The sequence below is a fragment of the Eretmochelys imbricata genome, chromosome 10, assembly GCF_965152235.1.
Source record: "Eretmochelys imbricata isolate rEreImb1 chromosome 10, rEreImb1.hap1, whole genome shotgun sequence".
NCBI classification, from domain to species: Eukaryota; Metazoa; Chordata; order Testudines; family Cheloniidae; genus Eretmochelys; species Eretmochelys imbricata.
In genome coordinates, this window is record NC_135581.1 from 29,893,194 (window position 1) to 29,918,167 (window position 24,974).

At 47.5% G+C, this 24,974-nt stretch overlaps 1 protein-coding gene across 2 annotated transcripts in view; it reads right to left on the reverse strand.

Annotated features, from left to right (window-relative positions):
- The window catches only part of SEC14L5 (SEC14 like lipid binding 5), a 46,137-nt gene that overhangs the window by 2,011 nt on the left and 19,152 nt on the right, over window positions 1-24,974 (reverse strand). Inside the window, exons 3-14 of one of the 2 annotated variants that reach the window (XM_077827467.1) lie at window positions 24,715-24,846; window positions 21,984-22,112; window positions 20,828-21,003; window positions 17,929-18,097; window positions 10,292-10,481; window positions 9,457-9,545; window positions 8,060-8,130; window positions 7,143-7,314; window positions 6,252-6,386; window positions 4,801-4,938; window positions 2,656-2,901; window positions 1,087-1,265 (exon numbers count right to left, since the gene is read on the reverse strand). In XM_077827467.1, the coding sequence (XP_077683593.1) occupies window positions 1,087-1,265; window positions 2,656-2,901; window positions 4,801-4,938; window positions 6,252-6,386; window positions 7,143-7,314; window positions 8,060-8,130; window positions 9,457-9,545; window positions 10,292-10,481; window positions 17,929-18,097; window positions 20,828-21,003; window positions 21,984-22,112; window positions 24,715-24,846 (1,826 nt within the window). Of the gene's footprint in view, window positions 1-1,086; window positions 1,266-2,655; window positions 2,902-4,800; window positions 4,939-6,251; window positions 6,387-7,142; window positions 7,315-8,059; window positions 8,131-9,456; window positions 9,546-10,291; window positions 10,482-17,928; window positions 18,098-20,783; window positions 21,004-21,983; window positions 22,113-24,714; window positions 24,847-24,974 lie in introns of both variants that reach the window. The other variant, XM_077827468.1, reaches the window with a different exon arrangement.

A 24,974-nucleotide genomic window follows, 5' to 3' on the forward strand; every position in this document is an offset into this window, starting at 1 on the left:
TTAGCCCCTACTAAGTAGCGTGATGCACACACACCAACATCCTAGGTGGGAAAATATTTACCCTGATAAAAGAAATGTCCAGTAGTCGAAACTTATTGTTTCCCTCCCTTGCAAGTGTAAACTACTCTTGCAAAAGCTGGCGTCACCCAGACAGACCAGCCTCAATTTGGCATAAGAAAGGAGAAAGAGAATAAAGGAGTACAGAGGTATAAGGGGACCTACAGCACCATCATTTTTGAGTGCTTTTCACTATCTATCTGCTGGTCAGATAAGTGACAGCCTCCCAAGGCTTCTGCAGCTAAGAGGGTCCCTAAGCCTTGTCCCTTATTCGTCTTTCCGCGGAATTGAGTGACCGATCCTGGCTTGGCACCGCTGGAATCGAGAGATGCAAGGAGGGTAAGAAGCACCCACACCTGATCTCCTATCTTTAGTGTACACATATTTTGAAATAGAGCTCTATACTTTGTTTTCTTTCTTTGGGATTGTGGCTTCAGTTTTGTAACTTGTTTGTGTGTGTAACATCTCTACATCTAAATAAGTAGGCACTAGCAATTTTGTAACCACATGATTAGAATCTAGCTTAATAAATTTTGGTAACCATTTGTGCATAAGCCTGACTTGTTTTCTCTGGTTTACTGTAAAGCAGCCAACACAATTAAAGAACCTCAGCCGTTTTGGCTCTAAAGCCTGGCCATTAGGTGAGAGTACTAAGAGCCTAGCGTTGAGTTGTGCCGCCTCCACGGGGCAAACTCTTGGGGCACCTGTCAGTCAATCCTGGCTGCCCGCTGCGAAGGAGCTCTGAGCTCTAGCAGTTAAAGTCACGGGTGGTTAGGACCTTGGGGCATCCGTCAGCCTAGCCCGGGCTGCCCGCCGCGAAGGGACAGTGCGTCCTAGCGGTTAAAGTCACGGATGGTATAAACGGGCATAGCTGGCACCTCACCAAACATCCTTGGCCGTCGGCTAACAGTGTGCCACAGACATTTTAAAGGTTAGATATGAGTGAAATTCCAGAGTCACAGCCTGCTTTGCTGGACTGCTCCTCTACTGCAAGTCACACATTAGCCTAACTCCTAGCGTGGCTCCTACCTGAAATCCTTGGATGCAAGCACCTCAAAGTAGTACATGAGTTTACACTTGTGACTGGAAACTTGCAAAGAGGCCAGGACATCATCTACTCGAGGGAGGCTGGTGCCAGAGCAGGGCAAAGAGCTGTGCATTTTCCACTGCAGAACATAAAAGCCAGGCCAACGAGTCACATGAGATCCCTGTAAGAGATGGACAAAGAGCACCATCAAGCGACTGCCAAGTGTTTGAAAAAAAATAATCATCCCTTTTTAAAAAAAAAAAAAAGGGTTTGTATTTCCAAATGCAAGCTCATGCTAAGGCCCCAGGCCTCACTAAACACTGACAAATGCATAGCTGGAAACCAGTCTGGCTTCCCCGTGTGCATGTATTAATCCTACTTATAACAACTGCGTCCCATGTTATATGGTAATATTTAAAAGTTAACTCTAGAACTATAAAAGTGTTTGCTAAAACAGTAAATCCCCCACAGTCAGGGGAGAAGCATTACCAAGTGTGAAATATCAGTTCACCACAAGAGGGGTTATCTTCTCCCTAACAAAAGAAAGTCTAGACATCAAACAAGCCACTGTGGACAAAAGACTTCATTGATTGCTTCCCCCACACCCCTGAAGAGGGTTCCTGCTCAAGCCCTATTCCATCACAGCTTGAACGCTGGGGGAAGGGAATAAAAATGCCAGTTAAAGAGAAATTGTTATTCCTATGCTGCTTGAACTCTGAGAGGCAAGAATTTCTAAACACACGCAAGGAGTCCCCAGCTGTTGAGCTTAGGTTAGCAGGAAGGGACTTATAAAGCATGCATATAATAGCGACTATCATTTTTTGGAACCTAAGACTGTACCTCATTTGTGTGCGTATCTTTACCTGTTTTACCCTTGTAAATAACTCATTTATTTTTCCTAGTTAATAAGCTTTTAGTTAGTTTATTACAGGATTGGCTACAAGAGTTGTCTTTGGTGTGAGATCTGAAGAACAGTTGACCTGAGGTAAGTGAGTGGTCCTTTGGGACTGGGAGTAACCCGAATATAGATCTATCACAAGATAGACAGGAGTACCCAAGGAGACTGTCTGTGACTCTATGGTAAGATTAGTATAGTGATTTAGGCATTCACGCTTGTTGGTGAAATCTAATTATAGAGCATACAACCAGTTTGGGGTTTTTGCCCTGCTCCTTGACAGTCTGCCCTGAGGTTGGCACTCCGGTCCTGAGCCACTCCAGATAGCGTGACACACAGCATAGAGCATTTCAGAATGCGCTGAAGGAAACAAGTCTAACTCAGGTACTGCCATGCTATGCACTTCCTCAGGGGGACTGGGAATCTAGTTCTTATGCAGAGAGCTATGAAAAGAGCCTCTCTTCCCTTGCAATGGAGGATTTCCAGTCCCCATTGTTTGGGGTATTTTTAACCATGGGATTCTGGAATTTGTTTAAGTTTCGCCGAAAAACATCAATGAAAACTGCCACTCCCTGTGCAACCTGCTCAACAGTCACATCTACCCTCCACTACCAGGTTCTGAACATTACTGGTTCACCATGGCTGTTTAGCGGTCAAGAGGGGCAGGATGTCCAACCTGAATGCTCTCTCCTTCCCGGCACACCAGCGGAGACTCCATGCGGCTGTAATCCACCCCCAGAACCCAGCTCTTATCGATTAGCTGCATGTTGTCCCCAGCAGTCGAAGCGCTTGATGAAGGGGCCTCTTTGCGATTGGTCTCGGGTGCTCGCTTGGAGTGAAAGAGGCAGAACACCACGTCTCCCTTCAGGATGTCAAAGTCCCACGTGATCACAGACTCACCCTCCAGGATTTCCACAACGATCTAAACAAGCAGCAACACAAGCAGGTTTTATGGGCTTGGTCTTCAGGTGAGAGCCAACATCCTCCCACCTTCCCCTCACACACAAATCTGCCCAGCTCCTGCAGTCTTAAGATCCATTACTGCTGCAGTTCTCAGCTCCCCAGGGGCTCATGAGCTGATCCCAGTTCCTGCCTGCAGATTTCACTGCTGTGGATCTGCTTGGCCACTTTCACCACAACCTTCTCCTGCATCGGCAGTGCCTTACAAAGTACAGTAATTCCTCACTTAAAGTCATCCCGGTTAACGATGTTTTGCTGCTGATCAATTAGGGAACGTGCTCGTTTAAAGTTGCGCAATGCTCTGTCCACTGCTTGCAGGAAGAGCAGTCTGTTGGAGCTAGCTGGTGGGGGCCTGGAACCAGGGTGGACCGGCAGCCCTTGCCCCGTCAGCTCCCCGCTCCCCTAAGTTCCCTGTGCAGCAGCTGCCCAGCAGGCTACCAATTGCTGGCAGTTCAGCTGTCCCTCCCCCACTGCTATGTGCTCCTCCTCCCCTCTGCCTTGGAGCTGCTCCTGGAAGCCTCCAGCTTGCTGTGCAGGGGAGGGGGGGAAGAGGGGGACTAATGTCAAGGTGTCCCCCTCCCCTCTACTCCTGTCCCTCGCTTACCCCTTCTCCATATAGAGCAGTGGGGAGACACAACAGGGCTCAGGATGGAGAGAGCTGGGGGGAGAGCTGGCCGCAGCTGCTGTCTCAACTTCCTGATCCTTTTAAAGGCAATGTACTTAGAGTGTGGTGTCAGCGTACTTAAAGGGACAATGCACCTCTCTCTCCCACACACAGGGTGTGTGTCTCTGTCTGCCATGCTGTTTCCCCTCCCTCCGTTAGTGCTGCCTTGTCGAGTGTGAGACTGCATTAACAACGAGTTAACCCTCAAGGGCTCAGCCAAGTGCTAGTTCATCATTTAGCAGTAAGGCATTCCCTGGGAAATATCCCACCCTCTGATTGGACCACCTGAACCAAGCTTCACAATCATCATTGCTATGTACAGTATTAAATTGTTTGATTATATATATATATATATATATATATATACACACACACACACACACACACACACACACACACACACACACACACACAGTATATTTGTCTGGTGAAAAAAAATTCCCTGGAACCTACCCCCCACATTTACATTAATTCTTATGGGGCAATTGGATTCGCTTCACATCGTTTCGCTTAAAAAGTCACATTTTTCAGGAACATAACTACAACGTTAAATGAGGAGTTCCTGTTTCGTGCCCGTTCCCATGGTACCCCCATTGAGCACAACTGGCACCAAAGCAAAGGTTTCTGGGGCTCAGCTGTGGACTGCTTTAGAACGGCTAATTGTGAGGTTCCAACTGGCTGTTGCACGGGGAAATCGAACAGGCTGAGTCAGAACGAGCTATCATCCATGGTTAGAAATGGGTGCATCACTCTCAGATCAAAGGATTTCTCTCCCCAACTTTGTCCTTTTTGATTACACTTGAATATTCCCAGCTCATGTACTCTTCTCTCACAAGATCAGAGGCATGATAAATAATGGACACAAGGATATTGGGGGGAAGCCGATGGAGGCTTTATTTCTCCAGAAAAAGGAGGAAGGTGCTACAGTGTGTGTACAGGGACAAGTTACACCAGAGACTAGAGAAACTGCTTCCTGACCCCCAAATTACTGTTCTTAACTTCCACACACCTCTGAAATGCTGGCAGTTTTATCTCAGCCATCCCCTGCAGAGCACTGTGCTGCCGGAACACCTCCAGCACTTACATGCTGGAATCCCTTCACAGCGCTATCCTAGCCTTCACAAGAACAAATCTACAGCACAGCCCCTTGGAATTACCTCCCTGCCTTTCCCAGAACAGCACATGGTTGGTCTGTACCTCGTGAGGAGCCCCTTTAAGAACATTTGCAGAGTGGTAGATGGTTTCTGTCCATAGTCGGATGTGATCAGAGTTCTCCGGTTCTTCATCTGTTTGATAAAGTGACTTGGGGACGAGTCCACCCTCAGGGACATTGCACTGCAAGAACCAGAGAGAGAGAGAGACATCTGTACTGGGACTTCTAAACTAACGTTTATGGTAATATCTAGACACCCCCAATATACCCAGTTACCTATTATGAAACGTCAGATCCTCAGCTGGAGTAAAATGCCATAGCTCCATTGGCTTTACACAAGTAGGATCTGGCCCCTGCTCTTTGTGAGGGACACATCCCATCAGTTAGGTTGGGACCCCAATTTAGAGTGTTCTTTTCTTTAAAAGACAGTTCTACAACATTATTTGAAATTTTACCATGATGTGTCAGTGAAAAGCCCTAGCTTAATTTTAAATGCTCCAGACAGAATCTGGAATCCAACCATTGCACCATGGTGCTAGCACCACACAGCCTGAAAGCAAAATTGATGAGAAATAAGTAAAACTCATCATTGTATTTTCACTGTCTGAATGGGGTGTGACATGGTGAGCAGCATAAATGATGAAAAAGTAAATTTAAGGTCTTTTTCATTATTTCAATTTAATATAATTTATTGAGAAGTTTCTGGGCAACCTACAATAAGAATACAAGTGCCTCCACAATATTACATGACGTTAACAAGATTCAAAGAAAGTGGCTGCAATGGCAGATATCAAAAATATGAAAACAGTTCTAATTTTTTAAAGCTCAGACTAAAGGCACATTACCTATAATGTGTGATTTATGCATAAACCCCCCAAAAAAATCAAATCAAGAGCCTTATATGCACGATGTGTTCGTTTATTTTTTTCAGTCTGGTTGTGTCCCTTTAATAATCTCCCTAATCCAATAGGCACTAAAGGAGCCAGACCAGATATTTTTAGACCTGTGCTAATCTGGATGCCATTTGACAACTGAAGCAGTGGAGTCATATTTTTGGTGCTATGTCATGGGACTGGGACATGATCACCAATCTGTAGCTTGTGGCTCAACCTATCATTTCAGGTATTTTTAAGCAAGATGAAGACAGACATGAATAACCCAAGGAAAACCACACTGACTCGAGGAAGAACTCTCAAACTCCAAGGACCAAGTTCCGTTTTTCCACAACATTCAAGGTCAAGGCAGTCATAAGAACAGAAGGGTAAGAACATCTAAACGCATCTCCCTCATAAAGGCTTCCTCAGCAAAACGCCACCTCTCCAAAGGTGAGCTGTGAGGGAAGGATGATCTCAGCACCCAGCACGATGGGTCCCCAGTCCAGTGTGGGCCTTTGGGCACTACCAGTCTAGAAAGGTAACTATTCCAAGGGAAGGAGTGGAAGGACTAGGCCCCCAGGAAGACAGCATATCTCAGATTCACCTTACAGCAAACTCACCACACATTCTCCTCCAAGGAAATCTGGAATCACGTCTTTGTCCAAATAGTCTACAAGCCCTCCAGGACCCTGGTAGTTATTGCCGCTGTAGATGAGGAACTTCTGCCTGGTGTTTTCATTGATGAAAGGACTAACCTGAAATACAGGTGGATAGAAGATGATGTTCTTATGGCATGGACCGTAATTTGAAGAGAATGTTGCACCACATTCCAGAAACACTCCTAGCACTGTGGACTGGAGTCCACAGGGAAGTTGATGGCCCTGAACCAGAATAGGTTATACATAGAAATATTTCCATTCTCTCACAGGGTTCCCCCCGCCATCCCTCACATTAGATAAAACTAGAAGTCATGTCCCCATCCTCAACACTATTCCAGAACTGCATTGGGCTTTGTCAGTTCTGTTCTGTGGCCTATACATCCAGCAGGCCCTAGCCAGGGTCACATTCATTACTTTATTCTCCATGCGCTTTCAAGTGGGATTTAAAAACTGTTTATCTTTGCCATTCAAACCTGTGCCAACTGGAGCTTTTTATTGGCATGACTCTTGCACATCGGTATGAGAGAGTCCCAAGAGCTAGGCTGTCGGTCGGTGGTAATGCAGCACAGTGCCATATGAGAGCTCAGAGTGTAGATCCCAAACTCTAATCAACGCTGGCAGGATGACAGAAGCTAAAAGTGATGTGAAGACGACATAGATTGCTCCGTGGCAGCACTATGGCTAAATTCCAGAGCTCCACCAATGAGCAGTGTCGAGCTCTCCTCAGTCCAATGACAGGTTGCCCAAGAGCTTTTTCCTCGATAACCCTCCAACATCTACAGCACTGGAGATTTTAGCCACTTGTGGCACTGGCCCAGTTCTCACTGTCTGTACAGTAAGGATTTCACTTACCAGAGTCCACAGCACAGGGAAAACCCGTGGTGCTCGCACGATCAGTAACCTCCCTAGTGTCTCAGGGTAATTGTCCTCCACAACCTCGATTATCCGAAGGAGAGCCTTAACTCCAGGCCGCCACAGGTGACGCATGTTCAACCCTTCCAAATCCACCAGACATGTCCAGGATCTGAAATGCACAGAAGAATGGAAGAGGTCACCACTGCGCTGCAGTATCCCCATTTCTCACCAACACAGCACCTGCCCAGCCAGCACAAATAAGAGTTGCACAAAACTTGTTTATCGTACACTTTCTATTAAACCCAAGGGGTGACTGGCAGTACCAGTCGAGCAACAACTACCCCCCCCCATACAAGCAGCAGGTGGCCAGAGTCCAAAAGTATTTTCAGTGCACTGGCTCTGTAGGCCCAGAATGGATTCCTCCTCCCAGGGAGGACGACACAGGTTGTCCATTTCAAGGTGGTTAAGGGAGCTTAGGCCCTTTTGAATCCACCAAGACACAATCTGGGCACTAATGTCATGGCACTAAAGAGTTATTTTGCATTAGTTAAAAACTTGATGCTGTGCAAACGGAGCCAGAACTACAGGCTTCAAGCAGCTGGATTGGGATCACCAAGGCATCAGGTAGAAGATCCACCTGGAATGTGGCAGAAAAGCTGGACAATGTGATTGGGGACAAATAGCCTTGTTTTCCTTCATATCGAGTTGTACAGTTCATCTAGGCTATGCCCAATACACAGACACCCCTGCCTTGGCTGGAGTAGGGACTGATACAAACAAAATACTCCTGTCTGTGGCTTGGGCCTAAGAATTCCAGTTACTTATTTCAGTAAAATCCATGATATCTTAAAAACTTTCACTGAAATGTTACTTCCACCATGCCAGGGCCTTAAGACAGTTAAACGCATACTAACGTGATGGGACGGCCAAACAGGTTGGTGTTTTCCTCACACCTCTTTTGTCCCTCCTCGTTAATTGACAAAACCTGAAATGAGAGAGAGGGGGAGAGAGAGAGAGAGCGCGCGAGCGCACAGACTGGAGGTTACTTTGGCAACACACCCAAAGAAGAGCCCACATCGCCTACTCCACCATGAGGGAACACTGAGGAAATCACATGAACAGGGAGCTGGAGCCAGAACAGCCTATTATGATAAAAGGGACAAGCCAGCCATGTTACGTGTATACGGAACAAGAAACGAGATTTTTGGAAAAGTTCTCTCTGCTGAAAAATCAGTTCTACTGAGTTTACAAGGCCTGTGTGTTGAAGGCCCCAAGACCCTGTGGACCAGATTCTCAAGCCCAGCTATGGGCCCTTTGCATCATTCGGGTGATGTAAGGACCACAATCCAGCTGCAAATCACCTGCAGAGAACTGCCCTGGCATCAGAGAACTTCCTCCTCGTACATTTGCGCCACGGCTGGGTCTTGCCTCACTCTGGGCTGGTGAGTATGTTGGGGGTTGGGAGGAGCTACACTGCTATGCATGCCACTAAGGACTCTACACAAGAGGAGTAGTATAGAGCTGCCTGGTAGCATGGGGGCTGAGGAGGCGTTCCAAAACGGGGAGTCAGAACTGATTCCCCTCCCATGCTCCCCTCTCTCTCCTGAACTGAGAGGGGCTCGGATGCTGGAGAGGAGACTAGCTGCTCTAAGTTTTGTTCAAGGTGATGGCAAAGTAAGCAAGTGCTGTGGTAGGAACTGTGCCAGTAGGCCTCAAGGTTGGGCTCTGTGCTTGAGCTAGCGTGCTAAAAACAGCAGTGTAGCCAGGATAGCATGGGCAGTGGCTCAAGCTAGCTACCCTAGTCTGTACCTGCCTGGAGCCCCGGTATGTATTAAAGCAGCTAATCCAAGCCATGGCCCTTGCTATCCTGGCTACATTGCTATTTCTGGCAAGCTGGCTTTAGCGGAGCTGGATAGATACATCTACATCAGCTGGGAATCCACTGCAGATGCACCTTAGTGCTCATTTAGATAAGCCCTAATAGCCACTGTATCAACCATGTTCTGTGATGGCCAAACTGTTGAAGACAATGAAGAATTTGCCTCCAAATTTGTATCTGGTGAGATGCAGCCAATCAGCAGGCCATATAGTGCCCATATGCTGCATGCTGAACCCTATCGCCATCAACAGTTGATGGGAGAGAGATACACAAGGCCAACTGATATGTGGTATTAGAACCAATTCCTTCATCTGATAGTCAAGTGGATCCCTTCTTCCCACATGGGCCTGCTGCTGTGATCTGCACTTCATCTACACCTCTCAGAGAAATTGTAGCAGCAGAAGTTATATAGGTAATAAAAGCATCCCTTACGTGTCGCAGGAGCGACTCTTCTCCCAGGGCCTTCACCAAACCTTTTGTGTCCATCTGACCGAGGCGAAGGATGTAGAGGGGGCGGCCATCTTCAAAGCAAAGAACAAACAAAGACATTACAGGGAAAACACTGGTTCTAAGCCCCCAAACGGGGGATCCTGTAAAGAACCTGGAAACTCTGCTGAAGAAAAAGTAGCATTCAGATGGCCAATCTAACCTCAGCTTCCTGTCAGTGATAAATAGGCCAGGTGCCTGGGAGATGGAATAGCCCAGAGAGGGTGTATTGGGGGGTTTGAGCTATAGACTCTCTCTTATCCATGCCACAGGTCAGCATTGGCCTAAGATGGTTAGCTGTCTAGTGGGCTGTGTGAAAAGCATTGTGGTCTTATTCTAGTCTTCAGTGGGAAGGTGATGATATCACAACAGCCTTGCCAGCAGCTCAGAGAGGCTGTCAGTTGAATCGATTGGAGTCTGACCTACTCATCTCCTTAGGGGGCAGACCCTTCCGGGAAGGGATGGGGCACTTAGGTAGGAGAAGCTTCCACTGTAAACAGAGTTCCTTACCTATAAGCAGGACATTTTCTTAAAAATTCAAAGAAAAAAAAATGGTGCCCAAAGCATATTCCTATCAAGGGGAGCTTTAGGCCAGCCAGATTCAGCCTCGTCTGCACATACAAAAACAAAGAGATTGCTTTGACACAATCGGGACGTTCATATGTATAAGGAAACGTACCCATGCTAGGATTCTTCACCATGCTATGGTGAAACCTGCCAGCACAGCTGGCTCCACAGAGCCACAGGTGACTGCACTCGTGGTGCAGACACACCATCCTACCTTTATCCTGATAATGCCACCCTCCGGTGTAGTACTCCTCCAGCAGGGATGGGGGTCTCCAGGTCTGCAGGATGTAATCCACCTGGTACTGCTTGCGCCAGGTCAGCGACTGGCAAAGCATCTCGCGAGCCTTGTCGATGTTGAAGTCACGAGCCCTCAGGAATCGAAGGATATGCTCATCTTTGGGGATCTGGGAGACAGAGGAGACACACTCGTTCCAAAGAGCTTGGACTGCACTGCTGCCAGCGCTCCCCTCCCACAAACACCAACAAGATGCAAAGAAGCTTCTAGCTCCTCCCAGACATGGAGAAGGATTGAAGTTTAATTTTCTTTCCTCCTGCTATGTCCATTTGGTCTGCTCCAGCTAATCCAGGGACTGTAGGGAAATGACAAACCCAGCCCCCCTCCAGACATAGGGCCCTCCCACCTACCTGGGCCTATATATGCCATGCATATTCACTCTAGAAACACTGCCAGCCAGTGAATGGAATAGACAGCTGGGAATTGCAGTGAACTCTGCTAGCCAGAGTCTCCCAAAACATTCCCCCACCAGCCGAGACAAGCCACCCACAAATCCTGCCTGAAAGTAACAAAGCTGCAATGTTCCTTCCCCAGAGAGACAGGAAAGCCACACAGCACCATGCAAAGGATGAAAAGCATCTTTGTTCAACACACTAGCCTACAGGAAGGCTCCTGTGCTAGCCCTGTGGAGACTGGTCACAGCTAGGCTGTCTGTAAATAGACCAGACACCCTCCAAAGGCTCCCTTCAGCTGGAACACTACAACTCACGCTCTTGTGCAGGCTCTTATCATCCGGCCCGTCTGCTGAACCTCCACACTGGCCTTGTCCAAGTATGTCAGTCCCTCTCCTTTCTCCATGACAGCTACCCTTCATGACATTACAATGTAGCCCCCCCAATTATCTCCTCTCAAATCTGATCTCATGGCCCCCCACAAGCTTTCAGCTAATCACACTGGCCTCAAATGTTCGTCCACTTCTCCCACCAACACTTCTGTGCTTTGGCTCTCACTGCCCCTTCTGCCTGGGGCATACTCCAGGATAGCGAGTACTTTCTGATTTCCTTCAAATCCCTGGAGATCCACTTCTACCTTGAAGCCCAAGATAAAATTGCCAGCTACTCACGGGTAGGCAGTTGGCCCGCAGAAATCATCATTAATAAATCCCAAACAAAGCTAAATTTGACTTGAAATTGCAAGTTGCGCATACAGCTAATCTGCCACTACGTCTTCCAATCACCTCTGTGCCCCATTGCCTCAGGTTAAGCTTGTGTGTTGCATTTCATCTTAATTCAGACTGCAAACTCTTCAAAGCGGGGACAGTCTCTTCCTATGCTTTGCTATGGGGTTTAGCGAAATAGGGCCATGGTCCCAGATGGGCCACCTGCACATGGCTGTAACACAAATAATACGTGTATTCAGGGCGAAAAGCTCCTTTATCAGCTTACTGACGTGGATGAAAATAGAAAGGGCTGGAAGCAAAGCAGCCAGGAATTTCAGGCCTGAAGCAATCTCAGTTACACGTACTGATATGAAGCTGCAATAGACACACTTAGGGCTTGTCTACATAGTGCATTAGTCTGCACTACAAAAGGTGTCAATTCTAACATGCACTCATAAGCTGTGCACTAGCTGGCCTGTGTGGACCCTGCTGGCATGCTCTACAACAGTGGTTCTCAAACTTTTTTACTGGTGACCCCTTTCACATAGCAAGCCTTTGAGTGCAACCCTCTCCTTATAAATTAAAAATACTTTTTTACATATTTAACACCATTATAAATGCTGAAGGCAAAGCGGGGTTGCGATGGAGGTTGACAGCTCGCGACTCCCCCCCCAACGTAATAACCTCCTGACCCCCAGTTTGAGAACCCCTACTCTAAAAGTTCCCGAGTGCAGTCCCGTTTCAAACAGTCCTACACAACGCGCAGTAGGGAACTTTTAACAGAGTCCATGGGGGCCAGTTAGCGTGCAACATGCTGGTGCAAATTAGAATTTATACCCCTCTACTGTGGACTACTGCACCATGTAGACAAGCCCTAAGAACAGATTCAGTGGAGAGAAAGGGGTTGAGAGCAGATAAGTTCAGAGATAGCTTAGATGCACACCTGGGGTTAATTGTTTCTAACAAACCCTTTGTGAACCTCGCATTTGTACATGTTGACTGGGGGGGGGGGGGGAGGGTGGACATGTTTCCATGTCAGAGCTCAAAATGTATTTAATAAACTCTTGCAATAACTTGTCCGCATCACACTCAGATAGAAACAGCTGATTTTTTTATAGCAGGGTTTGAACACACATCTTCAGTGCTGAGAGGAAGACGCTATCCACAGGGCTACTTAGGTTGGTTCAAACTAGGGCTGTCAAGTGATTTTAAAAAGTTAATCACTATTAATAGCACCATTAAACAATAATAGAATACCATTTATTTAAATATTTTGGATGTTTTCTACATTTCCAAATATATTTATTTTAATTACAACACAGAATACAAAGTGTACAGTGCTCACTTTATATTTTTATTACAAATATTTGCACTGCAAAAAACAAAATAGTATTTTTCAATTCACCTAATACAAGTACTGTAGTGCAATCTCTTGATCATGAAAGTTGAACTTACAAATGTATAATTATGTACAAAAAATACCCGCATTCAAAAATAAAAATGTTAAAATTTAGCGCCTACAAGTCCACTCAGTCCTATTTCTTGTTCAGCCAGTCACTCAGACAAACAAGTTTGCTTACTTTTGTAGGCACTAATGCTGCCCACTTCTTGTTTACAATGTCACCTGAAAGTGAGAACAGGAGCTCGCATGGCACTGTTGTAGTCGGCGTTGCAAGGTATTTACATGCCAGATGCACTAAAGATTCATGTCCCTTCATGTTTCAACCACCATTCCAGAGGATATGCATCCAGGCTGATGATGGGTTCTGCTCGATAATGATCCAAAGCAGTGCGGACCGACGCATGTTAGTTTTCATCATTTGAGTTAGATGCCACCAGCAGAAGGTTGATTTTGTTTTTTGGTGGTTCGGGTTCTGTAGTTTCTGCATCAGAGTGTTGCTCTTTTAAAGACTTCTGAAAGCATGCTCCACACCTTGTCCCTGTCAGATTTTGAAAGGTACTTCAGAGTCTATAACCTTGGGTAGAGTGATGTAGCTATCTGTAGAAATCTCACATTGGTACCTTCTTTGCGTTTTGTCAAATCTACAGCAAAAGTGTTCTTAAAATGAACTATACTTGCTGAGTCATCAGCCGAGTCTACTGTAATATGAAATATATGGCAGACTATGGATAAAACAGAGCCGGAGACATACAGTTCTCCCCCAAGGAGTTCAATCACAAATTTAAATAACTCATTTTTTGAAATAAGCATCATTAGCATGGAAGCATGTCCTCTGGAATGGAGGCCGAAGCATGAAGGGACGTATGAATGTTTAGCATATCTGGCACATAAATACCTTGCAATGCCAGTTACAAAAGTTCCATGCGAACGCCTGTTCTCACTTTATGATGACATTGTAAATAAGCAGCAGGCAATATTATCTCCCATAAATGTAAACAAACTTGTTTGTCTGAACGATTGGCTGGAAAAGAAGTAGGACTGAGTGGACTTGTAGGCTCTAAAGTTTTAGATTGTTTTGTTTTTGAGTGCAGTTATGTAAGAAAAAAATCTACATTTGTAAGTTGCACTTTCAGGATAAGGAGATTGCATTACAGTACTTGTATGAGGTGAATTGAAAAATACTATTTCTTTTATTTATCATTTTTACAGTTCAAATATTTGTAATAAAAATAATATAAAGTGAGCACTGTACACTTTGTATACTGTGTTGTAATTGAAATCAGTGTATTTGAAAATATAGAAAAACATCCAAAAATATTTAATAAATTTCAATTGGTACTCTATTGCTTAGCAGTGTGATTAAAACTGTGATTAATCATGACTACTTTTTTTAGTTAATCATGTGAGTTAACTGTGATTAATTGACAACGCTAGTTCAAATCCTTACAGAAATAATCAAACATAACATCCAGGAGAGCCCGCTGAGTCCCTGTCAAGAGAATCCAACATTGTGGCTATTACATAAAGTTTTGCCATTTTCAAGTGTCATGTTGACCCCAGGTTACAACGAACTCTTCATGGCTGATTACATAGATAAACCAAGTGCCTACTTACTACATAGTTAAAGCAAGAGCTTACTTACTACGCCAGAGGAAAGTCTGTCATAGCAATAACCAGAAAGCCTAGGTAAGGGCAGCGGTACAGTTCTGAATACAGCAATGCACAGGGACAAGTGAGCACTTACATTCGGGTCAGAGGCAGAACTTTGAGAGGATGAGGTGGTATTGTTATACAGAGAATCGAGTTCAAAGGCTAAGTTAGCGGAATGGATTTCTGACACGAGGGATGGCATTTGGCTAGATGGCTGGGACAATTCCAGAGACAGTAATTTCCATAGGCAGGCAAATGAAGATGCTTCTGTAGTTCTCATTATTGGTGTACCAATACCTGCTGCTTTAACAGCAACACACAGACCATTGCTTACAGCTCTGTGCAAGAATCTGCAGTTTTTACATCATTTACAGTCTCCAGTTCTCTCTGGCTGGCCTTCCAGCTATGGAAGACTTTATTCAGCAAAGCACTTGACTACTGCTGTGGAAAGAACAGAGAATGGACACTGCAACGGGACAATGGGAGTGTTTCATTTAAAAACAAACATCCAACGGGGCAAGCTCCCAGGAACGGAGATCTGCAATGGGCCTCTGGAGAGGCGACAGGGACATTTACCCTGGAACTAAAAAAAATAAAAAAAAAAAGTCACAGTAAGAGATCAGCCTCCTCGAAGCGAGTTCAAATGGTCTGAGACAAGCGTTTGACTCAGTACCCGCCTGATAAGCTGTTTATGCTTCTACAAAGCAGACAAGGAAGGAATAAATGGGGTTTGGGATGAGGTCTGAATTGCCAGTACCATCCATTCTGCTTACAAAGGGCATGGAGAATACACAAAACCTACCAGAAGTGCATAACGCTACCTACAGCTGTCACTAAGGCAGAGTCAATTTCACCCTATTAGTGGATCCAGCACAACAAACAGCTGCCAAGAAGAGCACACGTGCGCGCGCACACCCCCCCCCCCAGGGGCAACTCTTTCACATTGCTCACATGCTCCAGATTTTACCTTTTCCGGCTTCCATTCCCCAGCCTCTGACTACAAGAAAAAACAAACAAACAGGCATTTACACTGTGCTTTCCAGCTCAAAACCTGGGTCCTGACCCATCACACATGTGGCTCCCCGTCACACTCTCAGCTAAGGGTGGCTCGGGCAGGATGCCTGACAGCTGGCACATAAGATACAGGAGTCCATGTGGTTTTGCTGGATGGACTGCAGAAGGCTTGTCAAGCCAAAGCAGTTATCCCAGCCCCGCTCCCAGCTGGAAAGCGGCATGCGCAGAAGCCAACTGTGTTACACGTAAACTCAGTTTTCTTTTGGAAGGTCAGGAGAAATCTCTTTGCCAAGTCTCCCTGCCTCTCAGAAGTGCTTACCAATGGAGTGGGAAGTCATTGTCTCAGATGCCTCGTTCAATCCCACCTAACCACCACAGCTCTTCTTACTACTGCACGCTCTCCCTCTCCCCTGCTCTGGTCATGAACTGAGAGTGTTAGTTAATCAGGGTAAGAGAATGAGGGAGAGTGGGTTGGAGCCTATCCCCACCCACTCTCATAACCTATCCTGTAGGCCTGATGGGACTATTGGCTGTGGGCGAGGCGGGACAGAACAGGCAGCTCTGTTCACAGCGCAGTCCTACTCCTAAGGAGCCAGATCAAGGGCTGCAATTAGTAATGAAGCTCCCCTGCCTCCTGCTCCCCAGGAACACAGCACACTATTTTCTAGCCCCCTAAATGCCCAGTAAGGATGCAGGGAAGGGACCCAGAACCAGAGTAATAAGATTTGAACGTGTCCCTCCCACGCTTGCATTTCACAGTGCTGAGCCTGGACATTGGTTCTGCTGGCACAAGGTTTTTTGGGTTTGTGCATTAGACCCGACCAGGGACTTAGCACTGCTAACGTCAAGCAGTCAGGCACAATTCCTCCACACAAGCGTTTGACACTGCACAGCACAGCCCAGCACAGCCCTGGCTGGGCATCTTCATCCAGAAAAGCCAGCAGGCTTCGCTCATCAGGGCATGTCTGGAAAGGGAGAAAACAAACCGTGCACCCTCCCCAGCCTTGCAACCCACAACCATTGGTAGCGTCCCACTAAACACGAGGCTGAATTCTTCCCCAGTGTAACAGTGCTCTAATCAATGGAGGAGTGGCAGGGACACGTTTGTCCCACAATCTCCAGTATGGCCTGTGGGAGCCAAACGCAACCTGGGATCAGCACCCAACTGCTGTGATCAACTCTGGCTGCACTTGCAAATCACTCTACTCTGATCCCCACACTGGAGTCTCTGGACAGTTCAAGTAGTTACTCTTTGGTTTGAGTGCCATCTATTTGCATGAGTTCAGACAGACACACCCTGCTCCTCAATATGGAAGTTTCTGCATCAAGTTTGAAATACAGAATTTTCATAAAAAGTAGATTTAAACAAAATTCTTCCAAAATTAAGGCAGCCCCTAGGCAAGTTAGCTTATGAAGCCCACCTGGAAAAGGACTAGATAAAAGCTAGGCATAATCACCCACCACTCTAGTGAGCAATGTCTGCCAAAAGCCTTGGGATGTGTGTAGGTTTTCAACTGATCTACACAGCGTGACTAGCAGGTTCTCTCACCCTACCCCACAGATGCAGCGAGCTAGACTTTGAAGGGAAGCAAGACCACTTGATAACCACTACAAGGGGTTGACTTAAACTGCAGAGAAATCACACATTTTTCATAGGTTGGTCATGGCATAAATAGCAAATTTCATAACTATGTTACACATCCATGAAATTTGCTATTTATGCCGTGACCACCCACAAAAAATTTTCTCCACCGTCTTTCTCAAACTGGGGGCCCTGACCCAAAACACTCACCTGGGACACCTGGCATTGGCCACTGTCGGAATACAGGATCCTGGGCTAGACAGACCTTTGGTCTGACCCAGTATGGCGGTTCTTATGTTCTTAAGAGGGTCAGAAGCCTATTAGGAGGTCACAGTATTCTCACCCTTACTTCTCCACTGCTGCTGGTGATGGCAGTGCCTGCAACTGGGAGGTGGGAGAGCAGCAGCTGCTGCCCGGGCACCCATCTCTGAAGACAGTGCCACCAGCAGCAGCAGCGGAGAAGAAAGGATGGCATGGTATTCTGTACTGCCGCTGGCAGCAGCGATATGACTCACCTAAAGCTTATCAGGAAACAGCTGTCTTAACATAGCACTCCACTATCAAGCAAGCCTCAGCACATGTGAGTTATTCACAATCCCATTTTTATATGGGGAAACCGAGGCACAGAGCAGTCATTTGCCCTAGACCACACTGCCAATCAGTAGCAGAGCTGGGGTTAGAACCCAGAGGTTCCTGGATCACAGTTACATGATCAAGCTGCTAAGCAAAGCTGCCTCCGAGAGGCTATCAGTTCTTTGGAAAGCTCCCCTCTTGTCTCCAGGCAGGGAGTTCTGCCTCTAGCTGCTTACCTTGCCTTTGTGCATTTCCTGCAGCCACTGACGGAGTCGGATCAGGCAGCTTTCCTGCATTGGAGTCAGCTGCCCCAGGTACCGCTCAATGTAATCAGCGTCCAGTTTGTCAGCTGGAGAGGGAAGAAAACAGCAGCTCAGGGGAGAAGTCCTGGTAGGAGTGGAGGATCTGGGGAATTGTACAGTTATTTCCACACACTAACACACACACAAAATTTCCACTGGGAATTGTCAAACACTCTTAGCCTCCTTCATCAACAGTCTGCCTGGCTTTTGTCTGGGAAGGGCTGGAAAGCATCCCAAGGGGTCCACGGGGAGACATGTTGATTACAATTAGGGCGTGGGGATTGAGTCAGTAATTCTGGATGTGTACGGCATCACAGCAGGGTCAGCCACTCAATGGTGCCAATATGCCCTCTAATTCCTGCCTCCATCCCAAAGCTGCCCTGGACTCTGACTTGGGTTTTCAAAGGAAATTAAGGGAGTTAGGCACCCACCTCCTTGGATTTCAGTGGTTTCTGGACACCTACCTAACTTGGGCTCTTTGGAAAATTCCACTCCACTATATTCCTACAGCAAGAGGGGACGGCAGCCAGTCTGGAAGCTGCTGAAATGCTATTCCACGGACAGCCACCAGGGGGAAAGAGTGAATAACTTTAAAAAAAGGTTTCAGAGTAACAGCCGTGTTAGTCTGTATTCGCAAAAAGAAAAGGAGTACTTGTGGCACCTTAGAGACTAACCAATTGATTTGAGCATAAGCTTTCGTGAGTTACAGCTCACTTCATCGGATGCATACTGTGGAAAATATAGAAGATGTTTGTTTTTATACACACAAATCATGAAAAAATGGGTGTTTATCACTACAAAAGGTTTTCTCTCCCCCCACCCCACTCTCCTGCTGGTAATAGCTTATGTAAAGTGATCACTCTCCTTACAATGTGTATGATAATCAAGGTGGGCCATTTCCAACACAAATCCAGGGTTTAACAAGAACGGCGGGGTGGGGGTGGAGGGGAAGAGGGATGTTAGGAAAACAAGGGGAAATAGGTTACCTTGCATAATGACTTAGCCACTCCCAGTCTCTATTCAAGCCTAAGTTAACTGTATCAAATTTGCAAATTAGTTCCAATTCAGCAGTCTCTCGTTGGAGTCTGTTTTTGAAGTTTTTTTGTTGAAGAATTGCAACTTTTAGGTCTGTAATTGCGTGACCAGAGAGATTGAAGTGTTCTCCGACTGGTTTATGAATGTTATAATTCTTGACATCTGATTTGTGTCCATTCATTCTTTTGCGTACAGACTGTCCAGTCTGACCAATGTACATGGCAGAGGGGCATTGCTGGCACATGATGGCATATATCACATTGGTGGATGTGCAGGTGAACGAGCCTCTGATAGGGTGGCTGATGTGATTAGGCCCTGTGATGGTGTCCCCCTGAATAGATGTGGGCACAGTTGGCAACGGGCTTTGTTGCAAGGATAGGTTCCTGGGTTAGTGGTTCTGTTGTGTGGTATGTGGTTGCTGGTGAGTATTCGCCTTTTTTTTTTTTTTTTTTTTTTTTTTTAACACCTCACTCACGAAAGCTTATGCTCAAATAAATTTGTTAGTCTCTAAGGTGCCACGAGTACTCCTTTTCTTTTTGCGAATACAGACTAACACGGCTGCTACTCTGAAACCTGAATAACTTTAGTAGCTCCTCTTCGCCATCAGGATTGTCCTTTGTGGCTACTGCAGCGCAGGGTCCCTCCAGGGCATCGAGACAAAGGACAAGGGGATCACATCTGCCAGCGTGTGGAGTTCCAGGCAGATGTGCAGCTGGAGGCGCGTGTGTACAGGGAACGTGGTACCAAAAGAGTCGTGGCACAGGCCAGCAGCTGTGCTGGAAGCATGTGGAGACAGAAGGGACAGGAGAGCAGAGGGGACCCTTCGGGGCCAGCTCCACATCAGGCAGAATATTTCTGACCCTGGATACAATGGGCTACAGTATCACACAACGGGGATCATGTGTCTAGAGAACACGCTGCTGCCCCTCAGTCCCACCGGAGAAATTAGCCTCCCTAAATTCACTCTCACCGCAGATTATAGGCTGGAGCACCCATGGAAAAAAATAGTGGGTGCTCAGCACCACCAGCTACAGCTGATCGGGGGCGCCCCTGCCAAACAGCTGATCGGGGGCTCGGGGAAGGGGCAGAGTGAGTGTTGAGCACCCCTGGAGAAAACTAAAAGTCAGCACCTATGCCACAGATCCAGCCAAGCTGGGCAGCAGACCCACAACGGAATGGAAAGAGGGCAGCTGGGAGAGTCGTATAGAGCCGGCAGTTCAAGAGCAGAGATACGTGAAGAAAGGGAAGCCAATAATCTCCCCCCCACCCCCCATTCCTCACCTGGCTGCTAAGTGGAGTTCTCCACTTCTAGAGCACCTTTCATCTCAAGGCACTTTACCAATATTAATTGTGCCTTGCAACTTCCGTAGCCAGTGGGTAAGTATTCAAACCATTTTACAGATTGGTAAACTAAGGTATAGAGAAGCTACATGACCAAGGCCAGGCAGGAACAGAACCCAGGAGCCCCAGATCTCAGTTTCTTGCTTTAGCAGCTGTTCTCGAAGCTCCTAGAGACATACCCCAATCACAAGGGCCAGGAATCTTGGGTTAAAGCTCCCAATGTTGCAGGTATCACTGCAATGATACAACGACCTCTCACTTCCTTCTGCTCAGGCAGACACTTTCACATTGGGCTGGAGCCTTTTCTTACATCAGGCTGCAGGAGCTTCAAGAGTTAAGTGGCAGAAATGTCCCAATGTGAGAACCAGAACGTCTACACTGCCAACCTCCACCACTGCCTGGGGATAGCATACCGTCAGGGCTAGCCGTCTCTGCAGCAGGGCAGGAGCTGCCTGGCTGCTCTTTATTAGTTCCATGCACACAGGACTCCGCTGGCACAATACCAGGGTTGTGTCCGACAGCCAGGGCCCTCTTTTCCTTCTGCCTGCTCACTGGTGGAGGTGTCCATCGGGGGATGAAGGTGATGCCCTGGGAGATCAGCTCCTTCAGGTAATGCTCGATCACCTCCTTGCCCTGGAAGTGAAGGCTTGCATTAGAGAGAGCAACGCCAAGTGAAAGGATTTCTAGTACTCCGAGAGATCAGCGTCCCAGCCATAAGCAGGAAGGGGGAGTTTCCCTAGCCCAGGGAAGAAGGAGCACATTCCCGTGTTTAATGTCCTCATGCAGCAGCTTTTGAGCAAGGCAGAAGGGAGCGGAACGGCCCGTGTGGGGAATTTTACTTGGAGTGTGAAAGGCTCTCTCTAGAGAAGAGAAAACGTGCTGTTACTCAGGAAAATGCCTGGGGTAAGAACAGGTTTGGGTTCAGGGGAGGGGAGAAAACAGGGTCAGTCAGCCCTACACATCTCACCTGTTCGCTGCACTGCTCCCCTGCGACCCTAAACCCAGGGAAAAGGCTGTCAAACTAACACCATTGCACTGCCCAGATCCCATCAGAGTGGAGTCTTCAGTGGCATGAAATCAACAGGTACCCAGGGCTTGTCCTTCCTATGTGCATATTCAGGAAGAAGGCTTCCTGTGTGGGACACTGGTCAGGGAGTGACTCCAGGGAGCCTGGACTGCGCATGGAATGCAGCTCTCACCCAGAATAATTCCCGTCCAACCTCTCATGGAGATATCCAAACAAACAAGTTGTTTTGCTTGTTGGATAGTGGCTTAATCTCCTCTCTCTACTACAGAGACTGAAACCCAAGGCAGGGCTCAGCTGCTCCTTAGAGCTGCGTTCTCTCTCTTTACTGAGGACGAAACTCAGGCAACAGTGAGGCTAAGGGACTTATTCATGGCAACGGCACGGGGGAGAGTTGGTCACAGAACCTAGGTCTCCTGCCAATTCCCACTCCCTTGATCTACCCATTAGAGAACATTGCATCTCATGACCCTTCACGCTCACTGCCATGGCAACCTTGGACCCGAGCAGCCATTTTACTTCCCCACTTCTAATGGGCTGTGGACACCTGAGCTGCACTTCTTGGAGCTAGGGGAAAGCCAGCTCTCACCCGCTTGATGTTGGAGGTGTACTGCTTCATGGCAATTTTCTCCACTGTGCTTTCAAAGCCAAAGAACGACTTGATGTCAAGAGACGCAGACTGTTCAAAGCACGTCCACTCTTCATTCTCGGGGTGAACCTAAACTCAGACAGAGACAGGCCCAGGGTCACACAGCGCAGAGCAGACCAAGGCTGCCAGGCTTCACGCCAGGCAGTAACGGGGCTGTTCACTCTCCCAGGCTGCAGACCAGGGGGCTCCCTACAGGATGTAGGTCTGTCAGCACTTAGTGATCTGATTAATCAGGACTGCGATGCTCAGTCTGACAGAAGCGTTAGGACACATGCGGAGCACAACCACTGTTAGGATGGGATTCTCCCCACCCAAGGAAATCAAGACTAAACCCACTTCTGCTGCTTGGCTCTCCAAATGGTAATGGCAGGAGTAGAAAGAGCATTACAATAGTGCCATGGTGCTAGATGCAGTACGTGCAAATAGCAAGAGATGGTCACTGTGAAGCAAACTCGCAGTCAAACCAGGGCTGCTCACTCAGCTGCCCTCCATCAGAGCCTGCTGTGACACAGCCTTCAGGCGTGCGGCAGCAGCTTGTCCCTGAGCAGAGACTGTGTCATTTGAGCCTGGGGTCATCTATTTCCCCAAGCATGCCAGAGCTGCTGATCAATCTGTGCAACAGTACTGCCTGGCCAGGAACCCTCCTGCTGCCTTGCAGAGTAACGGACTCTCCAGCCTGCTCTTGAGCCTGTTCCTGCCCCAGCCTTGCCTGAGCCCAGTTCCAGGTCTTGTCCTTGTGCTACTCCGACCTCGCTTCAGCCCTTGCCTCCTGACCCTCGGACTCTGACTACCCAGCTTCAAACTTTGGCCCACACCTGGACTCCAGCTACGGTACTGACTTGGCTTGTCCCTGGACTCTGATCTCTGTTCCAGCGCTACCCTCAGCCCAGCCCTGACCCTACATCCAGCTTTGACCTCTGTTCCAACTGCTAGGCCCGATAACCAGGAGGAAGCACCTGACAGTCATTGCCACTGCCCCAAAGAGTTCACAAGCTAAATAGATAAGACAGAGTGAAGGAAGGGGGGGAATTATCCTCCCCTGTTGAACAGATGGGAAACAGGTACCCAGAAATTAAATGACTCACCCCAAGTTGCCCAGGAAGTCAGTGGCAGAGTGAGGAAGTAAATCCAGGTCTCCTGAGTCTCAGCCACTGCCTTAACCACAGAACATCCTTCCTCTCTAGGCAGTCTCCCTACATTCTCTTCCTCAAGGAAAACACCCACATAGCTCTTTCCTTGACAAGGAATAGAGGGGTCTACCTTTCCCCTTATGTGTGACTGTTTTAGCCCAGCAACAGAGTACAAAAAAAACTGACCTCACGCGCACAGAGAGATCGGTCAACACCACAATGTCCCTATAGGGATTATAGGCAGCAGCCGGAGAAAGATCTTATTTCTCAAAGGAACACAGCTGGGGTTGAAACATGAGAAAAACCTGTTTCCTGTACACTCCCACAATTAAGAGGAAATGGGCAAAAGTAGACAGCAGGAGCATCTCAAGGATGCAGACAACTAGTTCCTCCCTTCTGGAAAGCAGACACATCTCGGAAACCCAGCAGTTCCACTCTGGAAGGAAGGTTTTCAACACACTGCAGTCAGAGAAATCCCAGTAGCGTGAAATCTGGCACTGGCAAAGACACGCATATACACAGCATCACTGCTGGGTTCACCGAGCAGCATCTCACAGTCAGCAGCTGAGATAGACCCACGGTGACAGCAATGGAAAAACTTGATCCATTATCATTTCCATGAGCACCACACCACACAGATGTTTTTGGGCAGGGGGTTAAGTTATTTGCTTCACTAGGAGCAACAGCCATTGCGAGCGTCTTTGATTTCAAGAAGCTGCACTAACGTACAAGTGCTGACAGGGCAGGTAAGTAACATGATCTGGACTTTTGTTTAGGAAACATGGTGAGGTATCAGATTGCTTCCAGAAATAGATGAAGCTATTTTTAATGGTGATTGAACTTCTGTGGCCCAGATGCACCGATATGGTACAAACACTCGACAAGTGGAACACGCTGGGTGACATCTTTTCAGGCCACAGATAAGGAGCATAAGAACTTTATCTAAATGATCAACACAGGAGCAATCTGGAAGTCCCGGGGACAGAAAGAGCATGACAGGGAAGCCAGGAACTGCGCTCATTTGGGAGCAGTATGAGAATTCAGCTGCCCCAACTGCCTCCCCTACCCACCACCTCAACTTCCCATCACAATAAGTACTCGGGCCTCCTCCCTAAACTGCTAGAATCATGCCAAGGCCAAACCCCAACACTGGCCAGACATCCGTCTTAACTCTAATTCTAAGCCCGGAGAACTAGGGGAACACTTTACATCAAATCTAGAGCCCCACCTTGCTCTCTGATCTCACCCCAGAAGCTAATGCTCCAGCCAAGGCAAGGCAACTCCTTCTCCCCAGATGAGCTAGCTGCTGAGCAGTCCCACCTCTGGGAGTGCCTTCAGGTGCCCATCAAAATGGAGCCCCCAATCCAGGTCAACGGGCTTCCAAGTCACATTGGATTATGGCCCAGCATCCACACTCCTCCGAGTGCCCTCACCTGGCTGTTATCCCAAGGCAGAAAGCTTCTGCTACGGTCGCTCAGCTGCTCTGGCTCACCGCATGGTCAAGAGGAAGAGGAAGGCTGCTTGGGAAGAGAGGCACTTACCGAGTAGCTACACGTCTCAAGGACGACAACACGATTTGCAAAAGTCTCGTTGTGAGCCTCAATGAGGAGCGTTCGCTCCTTCCAGTTCACGGTGTTTTTCTGTATGAAAAAGACATACTCTACCCCAGCGATCTGAAAAGGAAGGAAGAACAAAGCCATACAGGACGTTAGATGTGGGAGCAGAGCGGTCACCACGGCTCAAGACTCTACTGCCCAAAGCAGCAGACACAAGGAAGCCTGGAGACGCTGTGTGCATTAGG